Below are 23,292 nucleotides of genomic sequence, written 5' to 3' on the forward strand. Positions count from 1 at the left end.
CATCCGCTCCCCTCTCCATTCACTTTGAAGGCAGTGACCCTTCCCTGCGCTGCCCCCCCCAAGTCGATCTAGGAGATTTTGACCCCTTTTCTTAAGCCGGTCCAAGTTTGTGCTGGGATTTTTCCAAGGGCCCTTCCGTCTTTTCCACTCCATCCGCCTGAGAGGCAGGAAAGGGGTTGGCATCAGGGTGCTGTTACTGTATCAGGCTTTTATAATGGTTTTCCTGTTGTCTTCAGAACAGGCAGTATAAGGTTATGTTTGTTTTGTTTTGTTTTAAAGATTTATTTATTTCCCCCCTTCCCCTCCTCTTGCCCTGCTGTTTTTGCTGTCTGTGTTGTCTTCTCATTTTCTCTCCTCTAGGATTCACCGGGATTCGATCCTGGGGACCTCTGATGTGGAGAGAGGTTCCCTGTCACTTGCACCACCTCAGTTCCTTGTTCCTGCTGCGCTTCACCTTGACTCTCCCCTTTGTCTCTCTGTTGCATCATCATCTTGCTGCGTGACTCACTTGAGTGGACCCTGGCTCGCCGCGTGGGCACTCACGCGGGCACGGGCTCACCACGCAGGCACTCGAGGGGGCGCTGGATCACCGTGCGGGCACGCTTTCTCTTCCTTTTCACCAGGAGGCCCCAGGGATCGAACCCGGGTCCTCCCACATGGTAGGCGGAAGCTCTGTCACTTGAGCCACATCCGCTTCCCAAGGTTGTACCACTGTAGCACCACAGTGCCCACCTCGCCAGCTGTGCTCCCAGCCCTCTACCCTCTCTAGCTGGGCACTGAGCCTCTGCCAGTCTGACACTAGATGCAGCCTTTTTTTCCCTCTGCCCCTCACCACTCCTCCCCCTGACCCCCCTCATTGTTCTGCTGTCTGTGTCCATTCACTGTGTGTGCTTCTGTGTCTGCTTGTCTTCTCTTTAGGCAATACCAGGATCCCATCTGGGACCTTCTGGAGCGGCAGAGAGGCAATCATTCTCTCGAGCCACCTCAGCTCCCTGGTGTGCTGTGTCTCTTTGTCTCTCCTGTGTGTCTCTTTCTGTTGCATCATCTTGCTGTGCCAGCTCTCCTGCACAGGCCAGCTCTCTGCTCGGGCCAGCTTGCCTCATGCGCCAGCTTGCCTCCATCAGGAGGCCCCGGGAATCGAACCCTGGATCTTCTACATGGTAGACGGGAGCCCAGTCGCTTGAGCCACCTCCGCTTCCCCAGGCACAGCTTTAATGTTCGGTACTGGGGAGGCCCCCGAGGGAGCCTGGAGCTGAGCCAGAAGAGGCTCCCCGGGGCTCCCGCTCTCGGCCCCCACTCCCACCTCCTTGCCCTCACCCCCCCCAGTCCCCCTCCCCCCTCCTGAAGCCATCCTCTGCTGCTCTCATCCCTGAGCAGAGCACGTGGCCCTCTCCTGCCTGGGCTCCAGCCCCTGGACGTCTGGGCTGGGAACTCATATGGCTGTCCCCTCCAGATGGACGGAGGCCAGCACCCGACCTCAAAGGTGCCAGCTGAAGCTAGTTCTGCAGGAGCTGGCTTTGGGGCACAGCCGGAGGCACACAGCGCCCCTCGGGTCCTCTCCCTCCCAGGCCCAGGACTTGGCGACTGGCGGAGTGCAGCGCTGGCCCAAGGGCTGGTGCCTGTGAGCCCTTCTCCAGAGCCTCAGGCTTCCTCCTGCCCTGTGCCTGCCCGCCTGTTAAGGGGGCGAGGGTGGGAGGGCTCAGCGGGGGCTGCGGACTCGGGGGGGCCCTGGTGCAGCGGCTTCAGGCTGTTGCTCACTTTTCATGTAGGAGCCGGGAGCAGATGAGGAAGGGCAGAGGGGCTGCTCCCCGCTCCCCCCTCCCCTCCTCGAATTGAATTGTCTCCAGCATGGGAGGGGGCCAGGGCCCGAGGCTTGTGCCGCACCCCCCAGAGCCTCTGCTCGCTCTCAAGTCGGAGAGCTCCCGAGGGGGCCCCCTTTAGACAGGACCACCATCCGGGAGGCCGGGCCAGGGAGCAGGCACTTTGTAGCGGCCGCCAGACAGGTTCTGGCTGTCTGGGGACACAGTTAGGCGCCCCTGACTGGGTGCAGTGGAAAACGAGCCAGATCAGGGGGTCTTAGCCAGGGCTCCGTTGAGAGATTTCAGAGGGTCCGTGAGCTTGAACTGGAAAAAAAAAAAAATCAACTTTCCTTTATTTTCTCTGAGCTCAGATGTTGAGTGTCATAAAAGCATCTGCCGCTGTGTTCCGAGAAGGGGGCCGTGGTTTTCACCTGACTGCCAAAGGGGTGCGCGGAACAAAGCAGGTGAAGAGCCCGGGAGCTAGATGGACCCCTGGCGCAGAACGCTTTGCTCATCCTAGTGAGTCGCAGCGGCCCTGGGGCGGATAGCCTTGTCAAGGGGCACCCGGGAGCTTGTGCCCAAGCGTCACCCTCTTCCCCAGGTGGCACGGGGGACCCTCCCTGCCTTCTGCAGTGGCCTTAGAGAGAGGAGGGACTCCTCTCCCGACGGAGACGTCCTGCCCTCCGTGCCCAGACCCCGAGGTCAAGGCTCTCACTTGTGCAGCTCTCAGGGAACCGAAAAACAGCACTAAGATAAAACTGAAAGATTGAGGAAAGAAAGAACAAAAAAAAAACCACACACACACACAAAAAGCATCTGGCCACACTGGCTAGAGGGACGCCCCGGCTCACTTAGGGGCGCGTGGCTGGACGGGCTCGTGGCCAGCAGCGCCTGGCCTGCTGCTCCCACCTTGGTCCCGGGGCTGCTGTGCGGCTGCCCCCCTAGGCTCCCTTCCCGCTGCCGGCTGCGTAGTTAACCCTTCCAGGCCCGTGGCCGCAGCGCAGCGGGACAGTGGGGGGCGGCTCGGGCTCCACAGAGGCAGCTGCAGAGCGGTCCAAGGGGGCGCCTGATCCGAGAGGCCTGCCCAAAAGGAGGGAGCAGGAGGGCGCGCCCCCTGCAGCGGGCAGAGGCCAGCCTTGGGGGGTTTCTGGAAAACAGCTTGGGATTTGCACCCTGCCACCCAGCGGGATGCCCCTGAGCGGGGCCCGCTCACCCACCCCTCACCCTGACCCCACCACAGCCGGGCTCCCTGCCCAGTATGCCCCCCACTCAACCCTCGGCCCACCTCCGGGACCACCGCCCCTGGTCCGAGCCCCCTCCCCTCTTGCCTGGACCAGGGTAACCGCCTTCCGACCGGCCTCCCTCCACCCTCACCCAGACCCCCCCTCTCCGTGGCAGCCAGAGGGGCCGTAGCCCGCCCCCCATGGGTCCCTCCCCTGCTCACCTTCCCACTCCCCGCGGGCCAATCTCGCTCCATTTCCAAAACCTTCGAGTGTGCCCTGCCCTCCCTGGGATGCTCTCCCCGGCTCCTCGCGGGACACAGCCTTCCCCCACCCCCAGGCTCTGCCCCAGCCTCAGCTCCCCCGACACCCCCTCCCCGCCCATGCCCTTTGCCTCCTTGCCCTGCCCGCCTCCCCCTCCAGCTCTCATTTCTTTTCTTCCAAGCAGTATCACCGCCTGAAAATACCCTGTTGGATGCCTTCGCGTGGGCGCCCGCAGCCCCAGGGCCGCGCCTGTCGTAGGCACTTAATGCCTGCACACACACAGTTGAGCGCCTGCATGGCTGGGGCTGACCAGGCAGAGGGGCAAAGGCAGGCGAAGAGGGCCCGGCACACCGAGGCGCAGCGAGCACCATCTCCCGCGCGCTCACCTGGCCGGGGCCACCGGCCCCCAGGGGGTATTGTCAGGTCGTTGGGCCGAATGCATTCACTCCTCCACCGAAGGCAGGCTGAGCACCTGCCAGGGCTCCACGCAGAGCCAGCTCAGGACGGTGCTTCCCCAGCGGACTGAGCGGGTGGCCGCACAGGTGCTGCAAGAGCCGTGAGGAAGAGCCAGAGGGGGCGGTGGGCGCGGCCCGGGGGACCCGGGGAGCCTCGCGTGGTTTCCCGCCTGCCTGGTGTCTTCCCACGGCGGACCCGGCTGGAAGCAGCCAAGGCGTGTGGCTCCCGAGGAGGGGTCCCGGGAGCCGTCGCGGTGTCAGCCTTGCGCCTTCCAGGGGCTCGTTGTGAGGACTCTCGAGCAGCCCCGCGGCGGAGGGGCCTGCCTGGGGAGCAACTGAGGCCCCCAGCCAACAGCCGGCACCGAGCTGCCCCCACCGAGGGGGCGCCCTTGCAGGGGGTCCCCCCCCAGGCAAGGCTTCTGGGGCCTGCAGCCCCGGCTCATACCCGACTGCCCCCTCATGGGAGACCCCGAGCCAGGCCACCCCCCCAGGACTTCCTGACCCACCAAAGCTGAGAGAGAAAATAGACGATGGGTTTGTACTTTAAGCCGCTAAGTTTCAGGGTGGTCTACACGGCAGGAGTACAGTGCACACCTGAGCGGACGCCTGGAGGTGGCAGGGAACCGCAGGGCCCCTGGGGAGGAGTGTTCTGGGCAGAAGCCTCCAGGCAGGGGAGACCTGCGTGGAGACAGACCCCAGGGAGGCTCCAACAGAGGCAGGGAGGCCAGGGGAGAGGCAGCTCAACAGGGAGGTGAGAGGCGAGAGCTCAGAGGCCGGCGCGTCTCGAGGGTGAGCCCAGTGGACTTGCCGAGGGATCAGATGTGGGGTCTGAGGGTGGAGTCAAGGGCTGCGGGCCCGGGGCAGAGGAGGGAGGTGGCCTCGAGAGTTTTTTCTGGCCGTGCACAGTTTGAGACGTCCGAGGGCACCGAAATCTGCTTGACCAAGAGCACATGGGCCCAGGGCCAGGCTTAGGAAGCTGCTCTCCTGGCACTTCCCGTTCCTCGGGAGGCCCGCTCTCGGAGCGCGCCAGCGCGCTGGGAGGAAGCGCAAGCCACACGAAGAGGCCACAGCGAGGGGTTCCCACCCAGGGCCCCAGTTGAGGTCCCAGACAGCAGCCAGTCTGACACCGACCGCCAGACGTGTGGGTGAAGGCGCTTCCGGGCGCTTCCAGTCACGGCCGCCCTCTACCTGCAATCGCTTGTGAGAAGCGATTCTCGCTCAGAAGTCAGAACCACCCAGATGAGCCCAAACGCACGCCGTGAGAGGGGATCGCCTCTGGCAGTCGTTGTTGTTTTAAGTCACTAAGTTTTCCCAACCATTGCCCAATTGGGGGGGGGGGGATCCTGCTGGAGAATGGGGTTTCCTTTGACCGTCTTGGCCCGATGCTTTCTCTTTTCAGCCACTTCTGGATGCTGGGCTGGCATCGTTCCAGTTTTAAGACTGAGTCCTGTTTATTTTGTAACTTAGGTCTCATATCCATTGAAGCCGTGTGTCTCAGTTTGCCTGAGCGGCTATGACAAAGACCACACAACGGGTTGGCTTGAACAATGGAAATTGATTGGCTCACGGTTTCGGGGCTAGAAGTCCGAAACGGACAGATCAGCAAGGTGCTGCTTTCTCCCCGGAGTCTGCAATTTCTGACGCTGGCTGCCGGGGATCCTCGGGCTTCCTTGCCTGCTGTCCCTGCCGTGCGTCACAAGGCGATGTCCTCTCCTTTTTCTCCAGGGTTCCATTTTCTTCTGGCTCCTCCCTGGGGCCTTCTCTCTCCGTCTGAATTTTTTCTGCCTATAAGGCCTCCAAGAATCTGGATTAAGACCCGCCCTCCTTCAATTGGGCCACACCTTCACTAAAAATAGCCCGTGGAACACTGCCGAGAGGCTCATACCCACCAGAACGTGGATTAAGATCAAGAGCATGTCTAAATCGGGGTGTTGTAGGAGTCTGCCAAAGGGGTGCCAATGCAAAGTACCAGCAATCTGTTGGCTTTTATAAAGTGTACCTATTTGGGATAAAAGCTTCCAGACCCAAGGCTGTGGAAGGGCACCATCAGAGGTACCTTCTCACCAAAGGCAGCGGCCACGCACTGGAGCAGATGGCGGCCAGCTCTGCCGGGCCGTGCCTTCCCCAGCTCCCTCTTCCTCTGAGGCTCCAAGGGCCCAGCTGCGTCCCGGTCTCAGCTGCAGGCTGGCACAGGGCTTGTGTCTCAGGGCTTCCTACATCAGTCTCTGCTCTCTTCCCAAGGTCAGCTGTAGGGTATCAGGCAAATGGTCCCTCTTCCCAGGGGCTTTAGCTGTTTGAGCCTTCTTCTTTGTTATATGGCAGGATCAAGGAGGACAAAGCTCTCTCCTCTGTGTGTCTTCCCGAGCGAGTGTCCGTTGATATCGGACCCAGCAAGGGGGTGGGGACTCAACCTGAGTCATGCCCTCTGACAGAGTCAAATCAAAAAGCCTAATCCTAACAGGTAATCTCATCAGACATCCCAGCTCAATGTAATGCATTCAAAGGGTATCACGCCTAGAGGAACAGAGTAATTTACAAACATGTCTTTCTCTTTTGGGGATTCATAAATAATCTCAAAGTGCCACAGGGTTCACGTGGGCAGGCTGAATCGTCCCGCACCGAGGTTCTTGCTGGCAGCGCAGTTTGAAAGACTGCTGAGTCAGGCGTCAGAGGACTTGGATTAGCAAGACGACTAGGAGGGCTGCCACTGGTGTTGACCACTGGCTTCTGGTGCCCTTTCCTTTTGGACACCTGGAAGAACGACCCTCCCAGCCCCTTTGTCGTTGGGAGGTCACGCGGTTCATTTTGCGCAATGCGCCGTGAATGGAAGTGCAGTGCCGAGACTCCAGGGAGGGGCGTTTCGTGGCTGGTGCGAGACCCTCCAGCATCCCTCCCCGTGCTGGAGATGGGGGATGCTCATGATGGAATGGGGGCTGCTCCATTAGTTGGGGTCCCTGGTGTCCACACTGAGCAGAAGCTGTCGACCCACCCTGGACACACAGTGTGAGCCAGAAATAAACCGTGCCATTTAAGCCCCCGAGATGTGGGGGGTTGTTTGTTTCAGCAGCATAACCTAATTGATGCCGACTGATCTAATCATAGCAGAAGTTAATGTGTTGGTTTTGTTTGCTTTTGAGCAGAGAAGGAAAAGAGCAGCGGAGGAGTGAGCCATGGGGTTGGCAAGGGCAACATGCTCAGGCAGAGGGAACAGCAGGTGCTAAGGTGCTTTGGGGGAAACAAGTTTGGGGGTGTTCAATAGACAGTTCTGGTATAGCTGTTCCTTTCTCTCTTTCCCTGCCAGGAGGGTGCTTTGCAGCCCGTGTGTGTGGGCTCTGCCTACCTTTTCCTGACAAGGATTAGGGAGCGGGGAGCTGGTTAGTGGCCACTGGAACTGAGAACCGAAAGAACCTGTAGGGGAGCCATGCGGCTCAAGCAGTTGAGCACCTGCTTGCCACACGGGAGGTCCCCGGTTCAGTTCCTGGTGCCTCCTAAAAACAAAAAAACAAGCAAACAAAAAAGCCAACTTGGGGGAGGCAATGTGGCCCAGTGGTTGAGCGCCACCTTTCCACACAGGAGGTCCTGGGTTCAATCCCCAGCTCCAGTACCTCAAAAACAACAACAACAAAAAACCTGGAGCCTTTTGTCCTCAGCGCTGAAGCTTGGCTGAACTCCCTGGGGAACGTCCACCTCCAGATGCATCACCTTGCATCCCGTCTAGCAGCGGTGATTTGAGCCCGGGCGTGGCCAGAATCCCACGTCTGAGTCTCAAATGCACGAGGGTGGCGAGAACTGCATTTCGCTCCCTTGAAAGCTGAGGCAGGCTTTCCCAAACCCACAGGGGAATCCAAGTGGCTAAAACCTGTGCTGCCCTAACTGAAGACTGGACCTAGCTCTTCCCCCACCTAGACCCCCCTTGCCTTCCTCACAGTGGCCCTGGGGCACCCTGTGCAAACTTTCTTAAAGGAACACTGCGCTCCGGGCTCTCACTTCCGCTCCGGGATGCTATCCTCTAGAAACAGCAGCCCCAGAACGTAAAGGGCATTGGTTTCACAACCTGGGACAGCTGAAAACACGAAACCACCCAAGTGCCCATCAGCTGGGGGACTTATTACAAAGTTATGGCCCATCCATCAAATGGACTGCTGTAAATAGCTTGTTTCAATCAGGAACATATTTGGCTGTAATGGGAAAACACAATAAATGTGGCTGGAATGGGCTTTTGTTCCCCACATCACATGGGGCAGCACGGGGCCAGGGCAGCCAGCTGCTCAGGCCTCTCTCCTACCCCGTCTCTTCAGTATGGAGCTTTCTTCCTCATGACCCCAAGATGGCTGCTGGATCTCCGGGAAGGAAGAGTGGATGGTCCAAGGGCAAACCCCCAGATTTGCTTTATTTTCCCCAAGAACATCGCTCTCCCCATCTCAATGGTTAGAGGCAGGACACATGACCACCCCAAATTGTGGGACACTGGAGGTCCACTTTTTTTTTTTTAAGATTTCTTTATCCGCCTCCAGTTATGGGCTCTGTGTCCATTTGCTTTGCGTTTTTTCTGTGTCTGCTTTTCCTTTCTTTAGGCAGCACCAGGAACTGATCCTGGGACCTTCTGGAGTAGGAGAGAGGCGATTACTCTCTTGCGCTACCTCAGTTCCCTGGTGTTATGTTTCTTGTCTCTCTTCTCTCTGTTGCATCATCTTGTTGTGCCAGCTCTCTGCTCAGGCCAGCACTCCTGCACAGGCCAGCCTGCCCTCACCAGGAGGCCCTGGGAATCGAACTCTGGACCTCCTATATGGTAGACGGGAGCCCAATCACTCGAGCCACGTCCACTTCCCCGGAGGTCCACTTTGAGCTGGTGAGTGAATGCCTAGGCGCTGGCTTGGCAGAAGCGCTCCAGAGGAGGAGGCAAACCCAGGCGTGGCTATGGAATGAGCTCCAAGGTCATCTTTTTGACCAAAGAATGACGTGTACTAGTAAGTGCCAGTGTTCACAGCGCCCCCTGTAGAACTGCATGTACGGGTTTGCTGTATGAAGCTAACATCAACACATCTCCCGGAAGCGAGGCTGGGAGACGAGGGGAGGCTTTTCCATATAAATGCTCTTGTAAGCCACTGGGGTAAAGGCGACCCTGTGGGTTCCTCCACAACCCCCTGCCCCAGATGGCTCTCTTCTGTTTCTTCTTTAGGAGGCACCAGGAGCCAAACCCAGGACCTCCCGTGTGGGAGGCGGGTGCCCAACTGCTTGAGCCATATCTTCCTGCTCTTTGTTTTTTGCTGTCTGCTTTTTTTTTTTTTTGCCTGCTGTTTGCTCACGGTTTTTGCTCCATGTCTGCTCATTGTTTGTCTTCTTTAGGAGGCACCAGGAACTGAACCCGGGACCTCCCATGTGATATGCACGTGTCCAACTGCCTGAGCCACATCTGCACCCATGCTGATTTTTAAACATGCCTGCAAATTCTTTGGTCCTCCTCTCATCTGCATGAGGAGTCCAACTCCCCTTCCCATGGTTGGGGGGGTGACCCCGACACTTCGTGAAAAGGATGGGGCAGAAGTGGCGCAGAGTGACACAGAGTGACGCCGGTGGCCAGGTTGTGGGAGGCAAAGCAGCTCTACCCAGAGCTTGTCCTCAGGGAGACCGGCCGCCGTGTTGTGAGGAGGCCACGTGGAGGCTGCCGCAGGCGGGCGCTCTGCGATCACAAGGTTGCAACCGCCTGCGACCCCCAGGCCCGTGAGCGAAGCAGCCTTGGACGTGACCCGGCGCAGTCACCGGCTGGTCACTGCCACCGTGGGAAGCCACGGGGGAGCCCACAACAGGAGCCTGATAACAATAAACGTCTCACTCAGGCCCGAGTGGAGGTTCTGATACCTGGGGATGGGAAATCGGGGGTGATCTGTACCTTTGTGTGTTTCAGGATTAGGAACCATTTTGTTTCCTAGCTCCCACTCCCAACTTTTACAGGTAACAGATGCAGAACCTCAGAGGGGTCCCTGGTTGGAGAATATCCTGCCGAGGAAGATGCCGCGTCGTGTGTTTAGGAGGTACCGGGTGGGACCCCCCACGTGGGAAGCAGGTGCTCAACCACCAAGCTACCAACACTCCTGCGTTTTTGTAATGACCACTTGTAATTGCTGAAAAAGAAGTTTATTGCTGTTTTCTATTCTACAAAACTAGATTTTCTTAAAACGGCTCCCGGTCTCGTGAAAGGAACCCGGGACAGAGGGAGGCTGTAGCTAGTGTGTTAACCTCAGCAGTGGTTTCAAAGAAGCCACGTCTATGAGAACTGCCACAGGGGACAGAAACCCCCTGCCCCGGCTTGGGGTGCATCCCGTCTCTGGTGCCAGCTCGGCGCCCCTGGGGGGTCTCTGCCAGCGGAGGCGGCCGGCACCGCGGCCTCCAGCGCGGCGCGCGGCGAGATCTGGGTGACGGGCGGCGGCCTTGCTCTCCCGGGGCCCGCCCGGGCCTTGGTGCCCCGTCACCCCAGGCTGTAGGCGGCAGGCGGCCTTGGCATTGCCCGCGCAGGTCCAGAGGCGGGCGGGCTCCAGCCGGGGCTCTCCGTGTGCACCGTCACCAGGGCGTGCGGCAGGCCGGAGACGTGGGGGCTCGGAGCGCCGGGCCCCCGAGCCCAGGGGTCCTTGTCTGGGCTGCGGGGCCCATGGGCCAGCTCCCTGGCGCCCTCGCCGTGGTCTCTGTGGGGAGAGGGGGCGTGAGCTGGGGCAGCAAAGGGGTTTACCCGGGTTTCACCTGCCCCAGGCCTCCCCCGCTTCCGGGACCCTGCGACCTTGGGGCCCTGTCGATGGCCCCATCCCCGGGCCCCCATCGGGGCCACAGATACACGCAGGCCTGGGTGGGGGCAGGGCCTGCAGAGCACCCAGGGCCCCTTTGGGCCCCGCCCTCTCAGGCTGACTCCATCCTTCCCACCCTCCGAAAGGCAGACGGAGGCGCAACCACACACCCACCCCCTCTAGAGCACTGCACCCAGGCCACCCGACAGTTCTGGGCGCGTGATCGCACGCCTCAGGCCTCTCACTGCGCGGGGCGTGCGGGAGTTAGCGCTGCCCGCGCCCCTGCGCCTGGGAGCAGGTCAAGGGTGGCGCCCACCTCCACGGACACTGGCCTGCTGCCCTGAGCTGCCTCAAGCTCCCCCTGCCTCCTCTCGGCCTCACCCCATTCCTCACCTCCGACTTTCCTGTCTGTTGAGCTGTGCTGACTAGAGCAGACTCTCAGAGTGGCCCCCAAGATGGCGTCCCATCAGGGACCTTCAGGGTTTCCCGGCCTGGGGCCAGGGCGCTCCCCGCGGAGGACAGGGGAGCAGGGCTTCCAGCTCAGGGCTTGTGGCCGCCACAGGGCTGAGGGAGGGAAGCACGCATCTGCACAGCCTCAGGACAAGCCTGGCCGGCACCTAACAGTCATGCCTGTGGGGCAGGCACAGGGCAGACAGGTGGACACCTGGATGGGAGGGAGCCCCATGCCAGGGCCAGGCAGGCCGCCAGGGAAGCCTCTGCAATGGCCCCTGTCCAGGACATGATTTTGCCTAGAGAGGCAGCAATTCCTGGTCCCATCCCACCAGTGGTTCCATGGTCACAGTTCTATAGCGGGGAGGGGGGTGCCACAGAAAGAAGCGTTAAAACGCGCTTCTACCTTGAGGACATTACACTGACGGAAATAAGCCAGATAAAAAAGGACCAATACTGTATGGTTTAACCAATATGAACCAATATGAGAACATTCATGGAGTTAAACTCTAGAATACGGGTTACTAGGATTTCGAATGTTGGTTGAGGAGGGGGGAGCTGATGCTGAATGTATACAGAATTGGTAATAAATACTCACATTACAGTGAGTATAACACTGCTAATCTATAAATGTGATTGAGGCAAGAAGGGGTAATCTAGGGACACAGCTATCAATTGAGAGGAAGCTAGAAGATAATCTAGGGAATGGATAATATCAGTGGTGGATGAGGATTGTGGTTAATAACACAAATGCAAGAATGTTCCTCTGCGACACGGTGCTAAGAATACGGTGACACATGGGAACAATACAACTAATGTAACTTGTGGACAATAGTGAACAGCGATATTATAATGTTTTTGCAGCAATGGCCAAGAAGGTACCCTATCAAAGCTAGGAGTCAGTAAGGGAGGTATATGGCGGTGTGGGGTTTTCCCTTTTGGAGGAATGAAAATGTTCTAAAATTGCCTGGGGTGACGGCTGCACAAATCTGTGATACAAATGAGAGCCACGGAGTGTACGCTTTGTGTGGACTGTGGACCATGTTAACAGTACAAACAGGAGAACGCTCCTGTATGAAGCATGGCAAAGTACAGTACTAATACGAGACGCTAAGAGCTGGGTGGTGCGTGGGAGAGACGCACCCAGTGTAAGCCAGGAGGTACAGCTGGCGGGGACCCTTGGCTGAGGGTCTCCTGTCATTTGTAACAAACGTTCCACCAAGCGCAGGGGTCGGCGGTGGGCGACGTGTGGGAATCCTGCGCGGGGCCCGCAATGGTTTTGTAAACTCACAACTTCTCTAATAAAAACAAAAAACCTGCCTATGAAATTTGACGACATAAAAAGCAAATGTATTAGCCAAAAACAACCCAAAGGTAACTAAAATAAAGAGAGTCTGATAAAAAAAAGTACTGTCAGAAAACTGACCGGGAAAGGCTTTCTCCATAATATCACTCCTATCACTTATATGAAAAATATCAGCAGACGGTTCAGCAAAGCGAACAAAGAGCACCCGAGCCAGCAATGCAATTTGTAAGCAAATGGGTAGAGAAAAGTCTCTTCCTTAAGACAAATGACAACTGAAACTTCCCAAGTCATTTACACGGACTGTGTAAGTACGAAACAAAATACGAACACCCAACAAATGGGGAGGATGTTGTAACAAGTGGCCAAATTAACTCGTACCAGTGTTCTGGAAAGAGAATTTGGTAATAAAAATATTCTGATTATTTGGTCTACACAAGCCATTCCTGGGGTCACCCCAAAGAAGTTGCCTCAAGAAAGGGATTTTTTTTAAAAAAAGCACTAAGCACAGACATTTACCAGAGCCTGACCCCTAAGGAGGGATGTTTTAGCAAGGGCTGGAGCACTGGCTGGATGGAGTGACGTGTAGCCGCAAGAGACGTGTTGAGTGTGGAAGGCGATTCACCTCCCTACGGAGAGACTTAAGCGTGCAACAGAAGCCCAGGCTGGCAGGCAGCTGATCTGTGCAAGCGCCAGACCCCACTGGCAGGCACCCCACCTCCTTGTGCCTCAGTTTCCTCCTGTACAAGAGCAGTCAGAAAAGTAACAACTGGGGTTCACTTAGCTCTCACCCCGCGCCCGCACGCCAACTTGTGGAACCTCCACGGCCCTTGGAGGCGGGCACTCCACGAGGCTCATTTCACAGATGGGGAAACTGAGGCATGGCACGGTTCAGCTACCCGCACACAGTCACGCAGCGGCGAGGAAGCAGGGGCTAGGACTCGAGCCCCGGCCTTCGGGCTCCAGGGGGGCCACCGCCGCCTCGCAAGGTTCTCGAGCTCCAAGCTCAATGACGCCACCTCCCGTGCCCGGGCCTCGGTTTACTCCTCAGCGCCAGGCCCCGGGTCTCGGGTCGAGCGCCCGCCCCACGAGGGGCTCCCCGCCCAGCGCCAGCCCCTGGCGGCCCGGCCCGTGCCCACGTGGTGAAGCTGCGGTTGTCGTGAGCTTGCCCGGGCCCTGCGCCCAGGCGGGGCCGGCTCCCGGGCTCGCTGCTGCTGCGCAGGCCTTTGAGGCCCAGGTACGAGGCCTGCACCGTCTCCAGGTCCTCGCCGCGGAGCTGGTACCACAGCTGCGCCGCCCTGGGGAAGAGAGTCGGGGAGAAAGGCCGTTCAACCCGCGCGTCTCCCCGGGACGGCGGCACGCAGCAGGGCGCGGCGCGCTGCACGGTGCCCGGGAGCCACGCGGGCGTGAGCCACAGCCGGGGCGGAAGGGCACAGCAGGCCCACAAGAGCAGAGAGCCACTATTTCAGGCCTGGCGGGCAGGACAGCCTCTGTCGCGGCTACTCCCGTCGGCAGCTGTAGCGCAATAGCCGCCAGGGATAACGTGTGGACTGACGGGTGGGGCCGTGTGCCAATAAAGCTTTATTTACAATAACAGGCGGCGGGCCGGACTTCGCTAACCAACCCTGGTCAACCACCCTGCGAGCGACGCCCCTGGCGGACGTCGGATGCTCACGGCCGCCCTGAACGTCCCTAGCGGCAAAGGGCAGGACGTTTGCGCACAGTTTAAAGGATAATATGCAACCACCTGGGGACCCACGAGCCCGTGTCCCCCCTTGGCGAAGGGACAGCCACCCCGACTTTGGAGTCTCACCGCCCCTTTCTTTTGCTTTGTAGTTCCACCACCCACGTGTGTGCTCACCGGCAGCCAGGGGCTGCAGGGTCCCAGCCAGACGCCAAACCTGACTGGCTGAAGCCAGGGGGGTGAGGGGGACCCCAGTGGAGCAGGTCTGGCAGAGGCACGGACCAGGAGCCCCATTTTTGCCCGCCCTGGGTGAAACGCCCCCTGGAGGTCAGGTGGCATAAGGATGCCCTGTTAACCAGCAGAGGCCCCGGGGCTCCCCTACACTCCACGGAGAACGACAGACACAGGCCTGGAAGCAGCAGGGGTGGGGGCAGGTGTGACGGGCTCCGGCAGGTGGTGCCGGGGCAGGCCCAGGAGCCCAAGGGCGGTAGGGGCTCGTGACTGTAGCACAGACCCTCTGCCCCTTCACGGCGCCGGGCTGGGCCGCACCTGTCTGAGGCCAGGCGCACCTGTCCCAGGCCTGTCTGGGGCAGGGTGCACCTGTCCGGGGCGTACCTGTCTGAGCGCCACTGCTCGCCCCTCTTCATGCACTTCATAAGGCAGCAGGTGAGGAAGGCCGTGGACATGAGCAGGATGATGGCGCAGCTGACGATGGAGGCGATCACAGCCACTCGGAAGCCGAAGGTCTCGTACAGGGGCACGGCTGCAGGGGAGATAAGCACCAGCTCCTGGGCACGATGCGCCCGACCCGCCGGGGCCCAGAGGGGGGATGGGGCTCGGCCCCCTGGGGAGCCCCGTTCTGTGGCAGAAGCTGGAAGCCGAGGCAAAAGTCTGGACAAAGAGCTGTGGGTGGGGGTGATCAGGTAAGACTCTCCTCAAGAGGGGCACTGGAGCAGGGTTTTGGAGGTTGTGTAGGAGTTTGCAGACTGGCAAATGGGGAGGAAGCTGACAGGGAAGATAAGGAGATGGCTCACTCAGTCCCACAAACCGAAGCCCTGACGGAGAGGCACTGAGATCACACAATAGTAACTAGTTGTCAACAAGGACTCGCCCAGGGGCTGAGTTCTCACAATCCCCCAGCTGGCAAGGCCTTCAAGTGCCCCCATGACTTCTCGGTCACCTACCAGGAAGGAGCAAAGGCAGGGCGAGGCCTTTGGTCTCAGGGCCTGGGTTTGTACGCTGCCTTTGCCACGTAGCAGCTGTGCAACTCTGGCTCTGCTAACACCTAGTTCTAGCGGGTTCTAAGGGATGTTCTGTGGAAAAGAGGGCCCTGGGGACCTAATTTCAGGAGCACCGTGCATTCGTCCCACAGTGACGGGCACTGCTCATGTTGCCTAAGGCCCATTTCCCCCTGCGTCCCAGCGGAACATCGGCCAGAAGGAACACCGCATTTCCCAGTGTCCCCTGCAGCTGGTTCTGGCCAATGGAACATGAGAGATGCAACACGGACAACAAAGAACCTTCCTGGAGATACAAGGAGGCTTCTGGTCATCAGGATGGCAGAGTGAGCTGCTCCACGGCTCTGTCCCTGCACAGATGCTTTACAGCAACAAACAAGAGCCGGCAGAAAAATCTTTCACAAAGCTCCAGAAAACAGCGGAAGGGTAGCCTTCGAAGGGCAAGTACCAGGAAGTGGATGTGGCTCAAGCAATGGAGCTCCCGCCTACCACATGGGAGGTTCTGAGTTCGGTTCCCAGTGCCTTCTGGAAAAGATCAGCGAAACAGCAAGCTGACGCGACAGGCAGGCATGGTGAGGTGATGCAAAAAGATGATGCAACAAGGAGACACAAAGAGGAAAGACAATGAGAGACACAACAAAGCAGGGAGCTGAGGTGGCTCAAGTGATTTCCCACATGGGAGGTCCCAGGTCCAGTTCCTGGTGCCTCCTAAAGAGAAAATGAGTAGACACAGAGAGCACAGAGCAAATGGACACAGAGAACAGACAGCAAGTGCAAACAACAACGGGGGGCAGTAAATAAAATAAATCTTTTTTAAAAAAAGAAGGCAAGCACCAAATCTAGAAAAAGGCTACTTTAAAAATGGTAGGTTCAGAGCAGATGTAGCTCAGGCAATTGAGGCTCCCGCCTCCCACATGGAATGTCCCGGGTTCAGTTCCCGGTGCCTCCTGAAAACAAAACAAAACAAAACAACAAGAAAAACAGATGATAAAACTAACTCAGGGAAGCTGATGTGGCTCAGTGGTTGAGCACCGGCTTCCCAGAGGGGAGGTTCTGGGTTCAGATCCCAGTGCCTCCTAAAAACAAACAACAAGCGAAACGAAGAAACCAACTCAGGGGAGCTGATACGGATCACTGGTGGAGCGCTGGCTTCCCACATACAATGCCCTGGGTTCAATCCCTGACCCCCGGTACCTCAAAACACAAACCAAACACGCCAGGCTCTCATGGAGCCCCAGCCAGCCCCTTGCCCGCCCCACACCGGCCGGGCGCAGAGCCAGCCCATGCTCTCAGTGCAGCTCCCTGGGCCCGTGCCCACACTGGGAGCAAGCATGTCTGTCCGGTGGCGGCCTGGGGGCGCAGACCAGGACACCTGTCTCAGGTTCGCCCTTCCACAAATGGTCCCACGCGCAGGGGCGGCTCGCAGAACTCGCCTACTGAACCCCGAGAAGAGCCGTTAAACCAGCCGCCCGGGGCCTGGGTTTGCTGGCTGGGGGACAAACTGGCAGTGCCCAGGGCCATGAGGGACTTTCAGAAAAGACCGGAAGGACCGTATATTTTTGCCTTGGGCTGTTCTCTAGACTCATCGTCAGGACGGCTCAGCTCCAAAGGAAAGCACTCCCACGGCCGATCTGCCAAGAACCTTCTGTGACACTTCTCTCTCTCCTCCCCAGAACAAAAGCACCTGAACACCGTGCCCCATCTGTCTTGGGTCACGATGCTTAGGTCACACCCAACAGCACCGTGGGGTACCGTCCATGCCCAGGACCGCCCATCCTCAGGCTTACGGGTGGGAGAGACAGCCCCTGCTACTTGGGGTTTCTGTCTCTTGGAACCTAATTATAACAGCCACTCCCATTCTCAGAGACTCATCCAGCACATGAGCAATTTAAAGGCTCTGAGAAGTCCTGCAGCATACCAGGGTAGCTTTTTCCAACCTGTTTTGACTCTGGAACCTTTAGATGCACAAGACGCATCAATGACTCACAGCCTCACTGTGGAAAATGCTGTGCCGGGCACTCAACAGCCACAACCCTCATTGAACCCCTCACCGCTGCACAACAAATGAAACTAGAAAGCTGCTTCTCTCCCAGACCCGGAGCACCAGGACCAGCCACACTGACCCGTCTGTCCCCAGCACCTAGAAATCTGGGCACAAAGAAAAGCCGAGTCGGCATTTGCTGCAGGCACGGATGAAAAAAACGAATGAACAAATGGATGTCAGTTTCCCCATGAGGTGTGTGTTCCGACAGCGCCAGTGGCCTCCCGGAGGTGACAGGGCAGGTCTGTGGCAGAGCCTGGATTTGGAGCCCGGGGCCCAGGACCTGCCTGCAGGTGTCGCGCTGCCAACGCAGGGCTCCGGAAGCACGCCGTCCCAGCCCGACGCCACCCACCGCCGCGCCTCAGCGAGGGCGCACCGCAGCCCCCGGCTCGGGCAGCCTTACCCTTGCACATGGGGGTCCCTGAGGACCACTCGGCGACGCTCTCCTTCCAGGCACAGGTGACGAGGCCGGACCCCACCATCTGGTGGCCCGAGGGGCAGTGGAACAGCAGCACGGTGCCCACCGACGTGCCGTTGCCGCGGAGCACCTGGAAGGTTCCCTGCCGGGGGCGCCGCAGGTGACTGCAGGTGCCTGGAGAGGGAGGGAGGGACAGTGTGAGCACCACCTGGAGAGCGCTCAGGGCGGTGCTGGCCGATGTCGCCGCCCGTGGGTGGCAGCAGGGGGATTGGCTCTGCCTGGGTGCACCTGCCCGGGCATGGGGAGAGTGGGTGAGGGCTGGGCCCAGGCATGTGACACCAGGGAAGGATGACCCGGCGCTTTGGGTCAGTGGGGGGGACACACAAGGAGCCCCCCGGGGAATACCGGGAAAACCAGAGCTGGAGCCCTACGTGAAAATGAACTTTAATGGGGGAAGGGAAAGTTCCCAAAGGATGGCGACCCCGTGATTTTAATGAAGGCCACTGACCTGTATCCTTGGAAGTGGTTACAGTGGGAAATGCTCTGTTGTATATATGCTGCCACAGTCAAAGTGTTTAAAAAATGAATTATAGGGAAGTGGACTTGGCCCAGTGGTTAGGGCGTCCGTCTACCACATGGGAGGTCCGCGGTTCAAACCCCGGGCCTCCTTGACCCGTGTGGAGCTGGCCCACGTGCAGTGCTGATGCGCGCAAGGAGTGCCGTGCCATGCAGGGGTGTCCCCCACGTAGGGGAGCCCCATGCACAAGGAGTGCGCCCCAGAAGGAGAGCCGCCCAGCGCGAAAGAAAGTGCAGCCTGCCCAGGAATGGCGCCGCATACAGAGAGCTGATGCAGCAAGATGACGCAACAAAAAGAAACATAGATTTCGGTGCTACTGACAACAGAGGCGGACAAAGAAGATGCAGCAAATAGACACAGAGAACAGACAACTGGGGTGGGGAGGGAGGGGAGAGAAATAAAATAAATAAATCTTAAAAAAAAAAAGATTTATAGATGTGTTGGCGACAAAGGTGTTAAAAAATATATACAATTGGGAAGGAGTGTGGGAGAAATTTTTCTTCCTTTCCGAAGGCAGAAGTTTATGGCCAGGAAAACAGAGGGAGAGACGAACAGATCTGACTTCATGCAAAGTGAAAAGCGAAAACGTTGGTCACTCCCCAATTTAAAAAAAAATTCGGATTTGGAAAAACCGAGGACAAAGGTTCAAAAACCATTTACACAGCGTTCTTACCTATCAATAAAAGATGAACATCGAAATAGAGCAATAGACTAATACAGGAATAGGTAATTCGCAAATGAAATGCAAACAGCCCATAGACACAAAGACCGGAATGTGGAAATGCTGATTCAAATGAGGGGAACTAACCTTTCACCATCAACTTGGTGAAGATTAAGAAAAAATGATAAATTGCTACATCAGCGAGGCCCTGGAGACGGCAGTCCTCTTGAAATTTGCTGGTAAGGGTGTAAGTCCAAACTCTCTTGGATGGAGCCGGGGGAAATGTGTCAAGAGCCTGAACTTGTGTAGGTGTCTGAGAATGTAGCCAAAGGACATAATTAGGAATCTGCTGTAAAGACTTATATACCCATGTTCATCTCGGGGCTGTTTATCATGGTGAAAAGTTGGAAATCACCTACAACTCCAGCAGTTAAGGAACTGGTGCAGTAAATAAAGGTACATCCAGACGATAAAACGCTATAAGCAAGGACACAGAGAGCTGCTCCTGATGTAAGGTAAGCCACAAGAATTTCTATATAATAATAATAGGTAGCACTTATACAGGACCTATCACGTGCCGGAAGCCGTGCTTTATTTATATACTAAGTCATTCATTGGCTTTCCAAGGGAGAAATATCATTTCCCCATTTGACAGATGAGCAAACTACGTGGTGATGTCACTTACAGAGGTCACATAGCTCATATGTTTCAGGGCCGACCCAGGAAAATGCAGTTTATCCATTGTCTTACACTCACACACACACACTTTCCGTGTCCCCTTTGGTGTCTGGCTTATCCCACACAGCACAATGCATTTGAGAGTCCCCCGGACTGCAGTGTATCGCCAGTGGCTGCTTTCCACAGCGCGGCCGCCTCCCGTGGTCTGAGTGGACCCCAGTTTTGTTTCTGTTCCCAGCTCGCGGGCGTTTGAGCTGTTTCCAGTTTGGGGAATGATAAAGGACACTGCTATGGGCTTATCTGAATGCATCGCAGGATTCCTGAAGGTCGGGGGCTCTTCCTGCGGCTATTTCCTGATGTTTGACCTCACTGTGCGTTATCACCAGGCGCCGGCCCTGCGCCTGGCAGGCGGCCAGCACGGGTCAGCGGGTCAGCGGCAGCCGGGGCTGAAGGGCCAGGACGGCCCCCCGGGCGCCTGCCGTCCCCGCAGCCCAGGGAACCGGGCCTCGGAGGAGCGAGCCGCGTGGCGGGATGCAGGCGGGTCAGCGCTGGGCCGGGGGGCCGTTAGTTACGCCCACCCGACGCCCCACCCTGCACGCCCTCTGGACCCAGTGACCCCCGACAGGATGGCCTCCTGCCCACGCAGCCTGACACCACCGCCCCGGCCTCCCGAGCACCCCAACCTGCTCTTCCCTCGGCACCTCCGTTTCCTACAAATACATCTATTTTCTCAATTGGTGAAGTGGTGGGTTGACAGGACAATCATGCATAAAATACAGGATTCCCGTATACCACCCCACCACCGGCACCTCACGTTGGCGTGGGACATTTGTTACAGTGATGAAAGCACATTTTTATAATTGTCCTATTCATTAAAGTCCGCGGTGTAACTTCGGGCTCACTGTATGTGAAGTGCGCTTCCGTGGATTTTTAAAAAAATTTTTATTCTGTGACCGTACATGCAATCTAACCTTCCCCCTTTTATTCAGATACATCTTCCAGTGCTGGTAAGTGCATTCCCAGTGCTCCCAGCACCACCCACCAGGCATTCCCATCGTTCCGAGCAGGAAGCCTGCACATTTGAAGTCCGAGCTTCCCAGGGGCTCCCCCATTTTAACGAGCAGCGGCTCTATCCTCCAGCTGCTCAGGCCCCCAACTTTCGAACGACCCTGGGCTCCTTCTCAATTCACAACCGGTCCACCAGCAAACTCGATGCACTCTGCTTTTAACATATACCCAAGACATCCAACGCAAAACCAAACCAAACAGAAAACACCCTGACCTCAGACTCGAAATGAAGGGCCTGAATGTGAAGCCTGAAACTAATGCAAAACTTCTGGAGGACGCGTCTGTGACCTTGGACCACGCAGATTTCTTAGCTACGACACCAAAAGCATGATTCGTAAAAGAAAAAAAAAAAAGATAAGTTGGAATTCATTGAAATTAAAACTTCTGTTCTGCAAAAAAAATACTATGAGGACTGCAGTTCTTAATCACGAGGCCCGTGGAACAAAAAAGGTGAAGAACCCTGCGTTAGGAGAGTGAAAAGACAAGTCACAGACCGTGAGAACGTATTTGCTAACTACATATTTGATAACTACGTGACTTGAATCCTGAAACTCAGTAACAAGAAAAATAAACAACCCAATAAATAATAGTGGGCAGTAATACGTAGTAAATGGGCAAAAGATTTGAGCAGTGGTATCACCAAAGAAGATACACGGATAGTAAGCAAACACATAAAAAGACACTCGATATCATCAGTCATTAGAGAAATGCACAATGAAACCATGATGAGATCCGGCCTCCCACCTGTGAGGGGGGCTATGCTAAAACAGACAGAAAACAGCAAGTGCTGTCACAATGGGAGCGACTGGTGCACTCACACACTGCTGGCGGGGGCAGCCACTATGGAAAACAGTTTGGCAGCTTCTTATAAAGCTAAACATACACTTACTAAAAATGATCCAGCAATCCCTCTCCTAGATATTTATCCAAGAGAAACATTAACTTAAAAATCTGTACATGAAAATCCCCAAAATCTGTACATGAATATTTAGTTGATCTACTCAGAATGACCAAAAGTGGAAAACAATCCAAAAAGCCACTGGTACATCCATACAGTAGAATACTATTCAGCAGTGAAAAGGAGCTATCAGTACCGAATCAAGATGAATTTCAATGCATTATGCTGAGTGAAGAAGCCGTACCCATAGAACTACATATTTACGTCTCCATCTATAGGCCACTCTGTCCTGCCTTCTTACTGTCATCGCCAGCATCCCCATTTATAAGAATGCATGTTTGTATAGAATATTCTGTTCAAGGAGCAGCCCACATTCCTTACCTTGTACAATATCATACTAAACCCAACAAACCAAGGAGAGCAGGGAAGGGATTACTACTCCCACTTTACAGATGAGGAAACCGAGGCTTAGAGATGTGGCCAGACCTGCTCAAAGGTGCACAGAGCACGAGTGGGGAGCTGGGAGCGGACCCAGAGTTTACGATTCCTCTTAACGGCAGGCCGAGGAGGAGGCAGGTGACTATCTGTAACCTACACATCCTTTTACAGACCCAGCAGATAGACACAATAAGGCAATGACATCAATCGACAGTGACGGTAAGAATGAAAGTCACAAGAAAATGGGGAAATCATGAAAGAAAAACAAAAGGCTCAAAAATCAAAGGGCAGGGCAATTTAGGCAAGAAAAGGAAATAAAAGGCACCCAGATTAGAAAGGAAGAAGTAAAACTATCACTATTTGCAGATGACATGATCTTGTACATAGAAAACCCTGAAGAATCCAATAAAAAACTATTGGAACTCTTAACTGAGTTCGGCAAAACTGTCAGACACAAGATCAACGTACAAAAATCAATTATATTTCTGTATAGTAGCGGCGAGCACACCAAAAATAAAACTAAGTAAGCAATTCCATTTACAATAGCATCAAAAGAATAAAACGGTCATGAATAAATTTAATAAAAGATGTATAAAACTTATACTCTGGAAACTATAAAATATTGTTGAAAGAAATTAGAGAAGACCTAAATAAGTGGAAAAGCATTCCATGTTCATGGATCAGAAGACATAATTTTACGATGGCAATACTACCCAAAGGGAGCTAAAGATTTAATGCAGGGAAGTGGACTTGGCCCAGTGGTTAGGGCATCCGTCTACCACATGGGAGGTCTGGGGTTCAAACCTGGGGCCTCCTTGACCTGTGTGGAGCTGGCCATGCGCAGTGCTGATGTGCGCAAGGAATGCCCTGCCACGCAGGGGTGTCCCCCATGTAGGGGAGCCCCATGCACAAGGAGTGTGCCCCATAAGGAGAGCCGCCCAGCGTGAAAGAAAGTGCAGCCTGCCCAGGAGTGGTGCCGCCCACACGGGGAGCTGACACAGCAAGATGACACAGCAAAAAAACACAGATTCCCGGTGCCGCTGATAAGGATAGAAGCGGTCACAGAAGAACACACAGTGAATGGACAAAGAGAGCAGACAACTGGGGGGGAAGGGGAGAGAAATAAATAAATAAATCTTTAAAAAAGAAAAAGATTCAATGCAATCCCTACTAAATTCTCTTTTAGCTTCCTGAACTGCTGAAGTAATACCACGAAATGGGCTGGTTTAAACAATGGGAGCTGAGTAGCTCACAGCCTTGAGGCTAAGAGTCCCAACCCAGGCTCCATCCAGGCACTGCTGCCTCCCTGAAGCACGCGTTCTGG

At 56.2% G+C, this 23,292-nt stretch overlaps 1 protein-coding gene across 2 annotated transcripts in view; it reads right to left on the bottom strand.

Annotated features, from left to right (window-relative positions):
* Positions 1–9,857: 9,857 nt before the first annotated feature.
* Positions 9,858–23,292, bottom strand: part of SUSD3 (sushi domain containing 3) — a 32,971-nt gene continuing 19,536 nt past the window's right edge. The window contains exons 2-5 of one of the 2 annotated variants that reach the window (XM_058301463.2): positions 17,634–17,822; positions 14,567–14,714; positions 13,407–13,565; positions 9,858–10,418 (exon numbers count right to left, since the gene is read on the bottom strand). In XM_058301463.2, the coding sequence (XP_058157446.1) occupies positions 10,205–10,418; positions 13,407–13,565; positions 14,567–14,714; positions 17,634–17,822 (710 nt within the window). In that variant the 3' untranslated portion in view covers positions 9,858–10,204. The remainder of the gene's footprint in view (positions 10,419–13,406; positions 13,566–14,566; positions 14,715–17,633; positions 17,823–23,292) is intronic. The other variant, XM_058301464.2, reaches the window with a different exon arrangement.

Source organism: Dasypus novemcinctus, chromosome 8 (assembly GCF_030445035.2).
Source record: "Dasypus novemcinctus isolate mDasNov1 chromosome 8, mDasNov1.1.hap2, whole genome shotgun sequence".
NCBI lineage: Eukaryota > Metazoa > Chordata > Mammalia > Cingulata > Dasypodidae > Dasypus > Dasypus novemcinctus.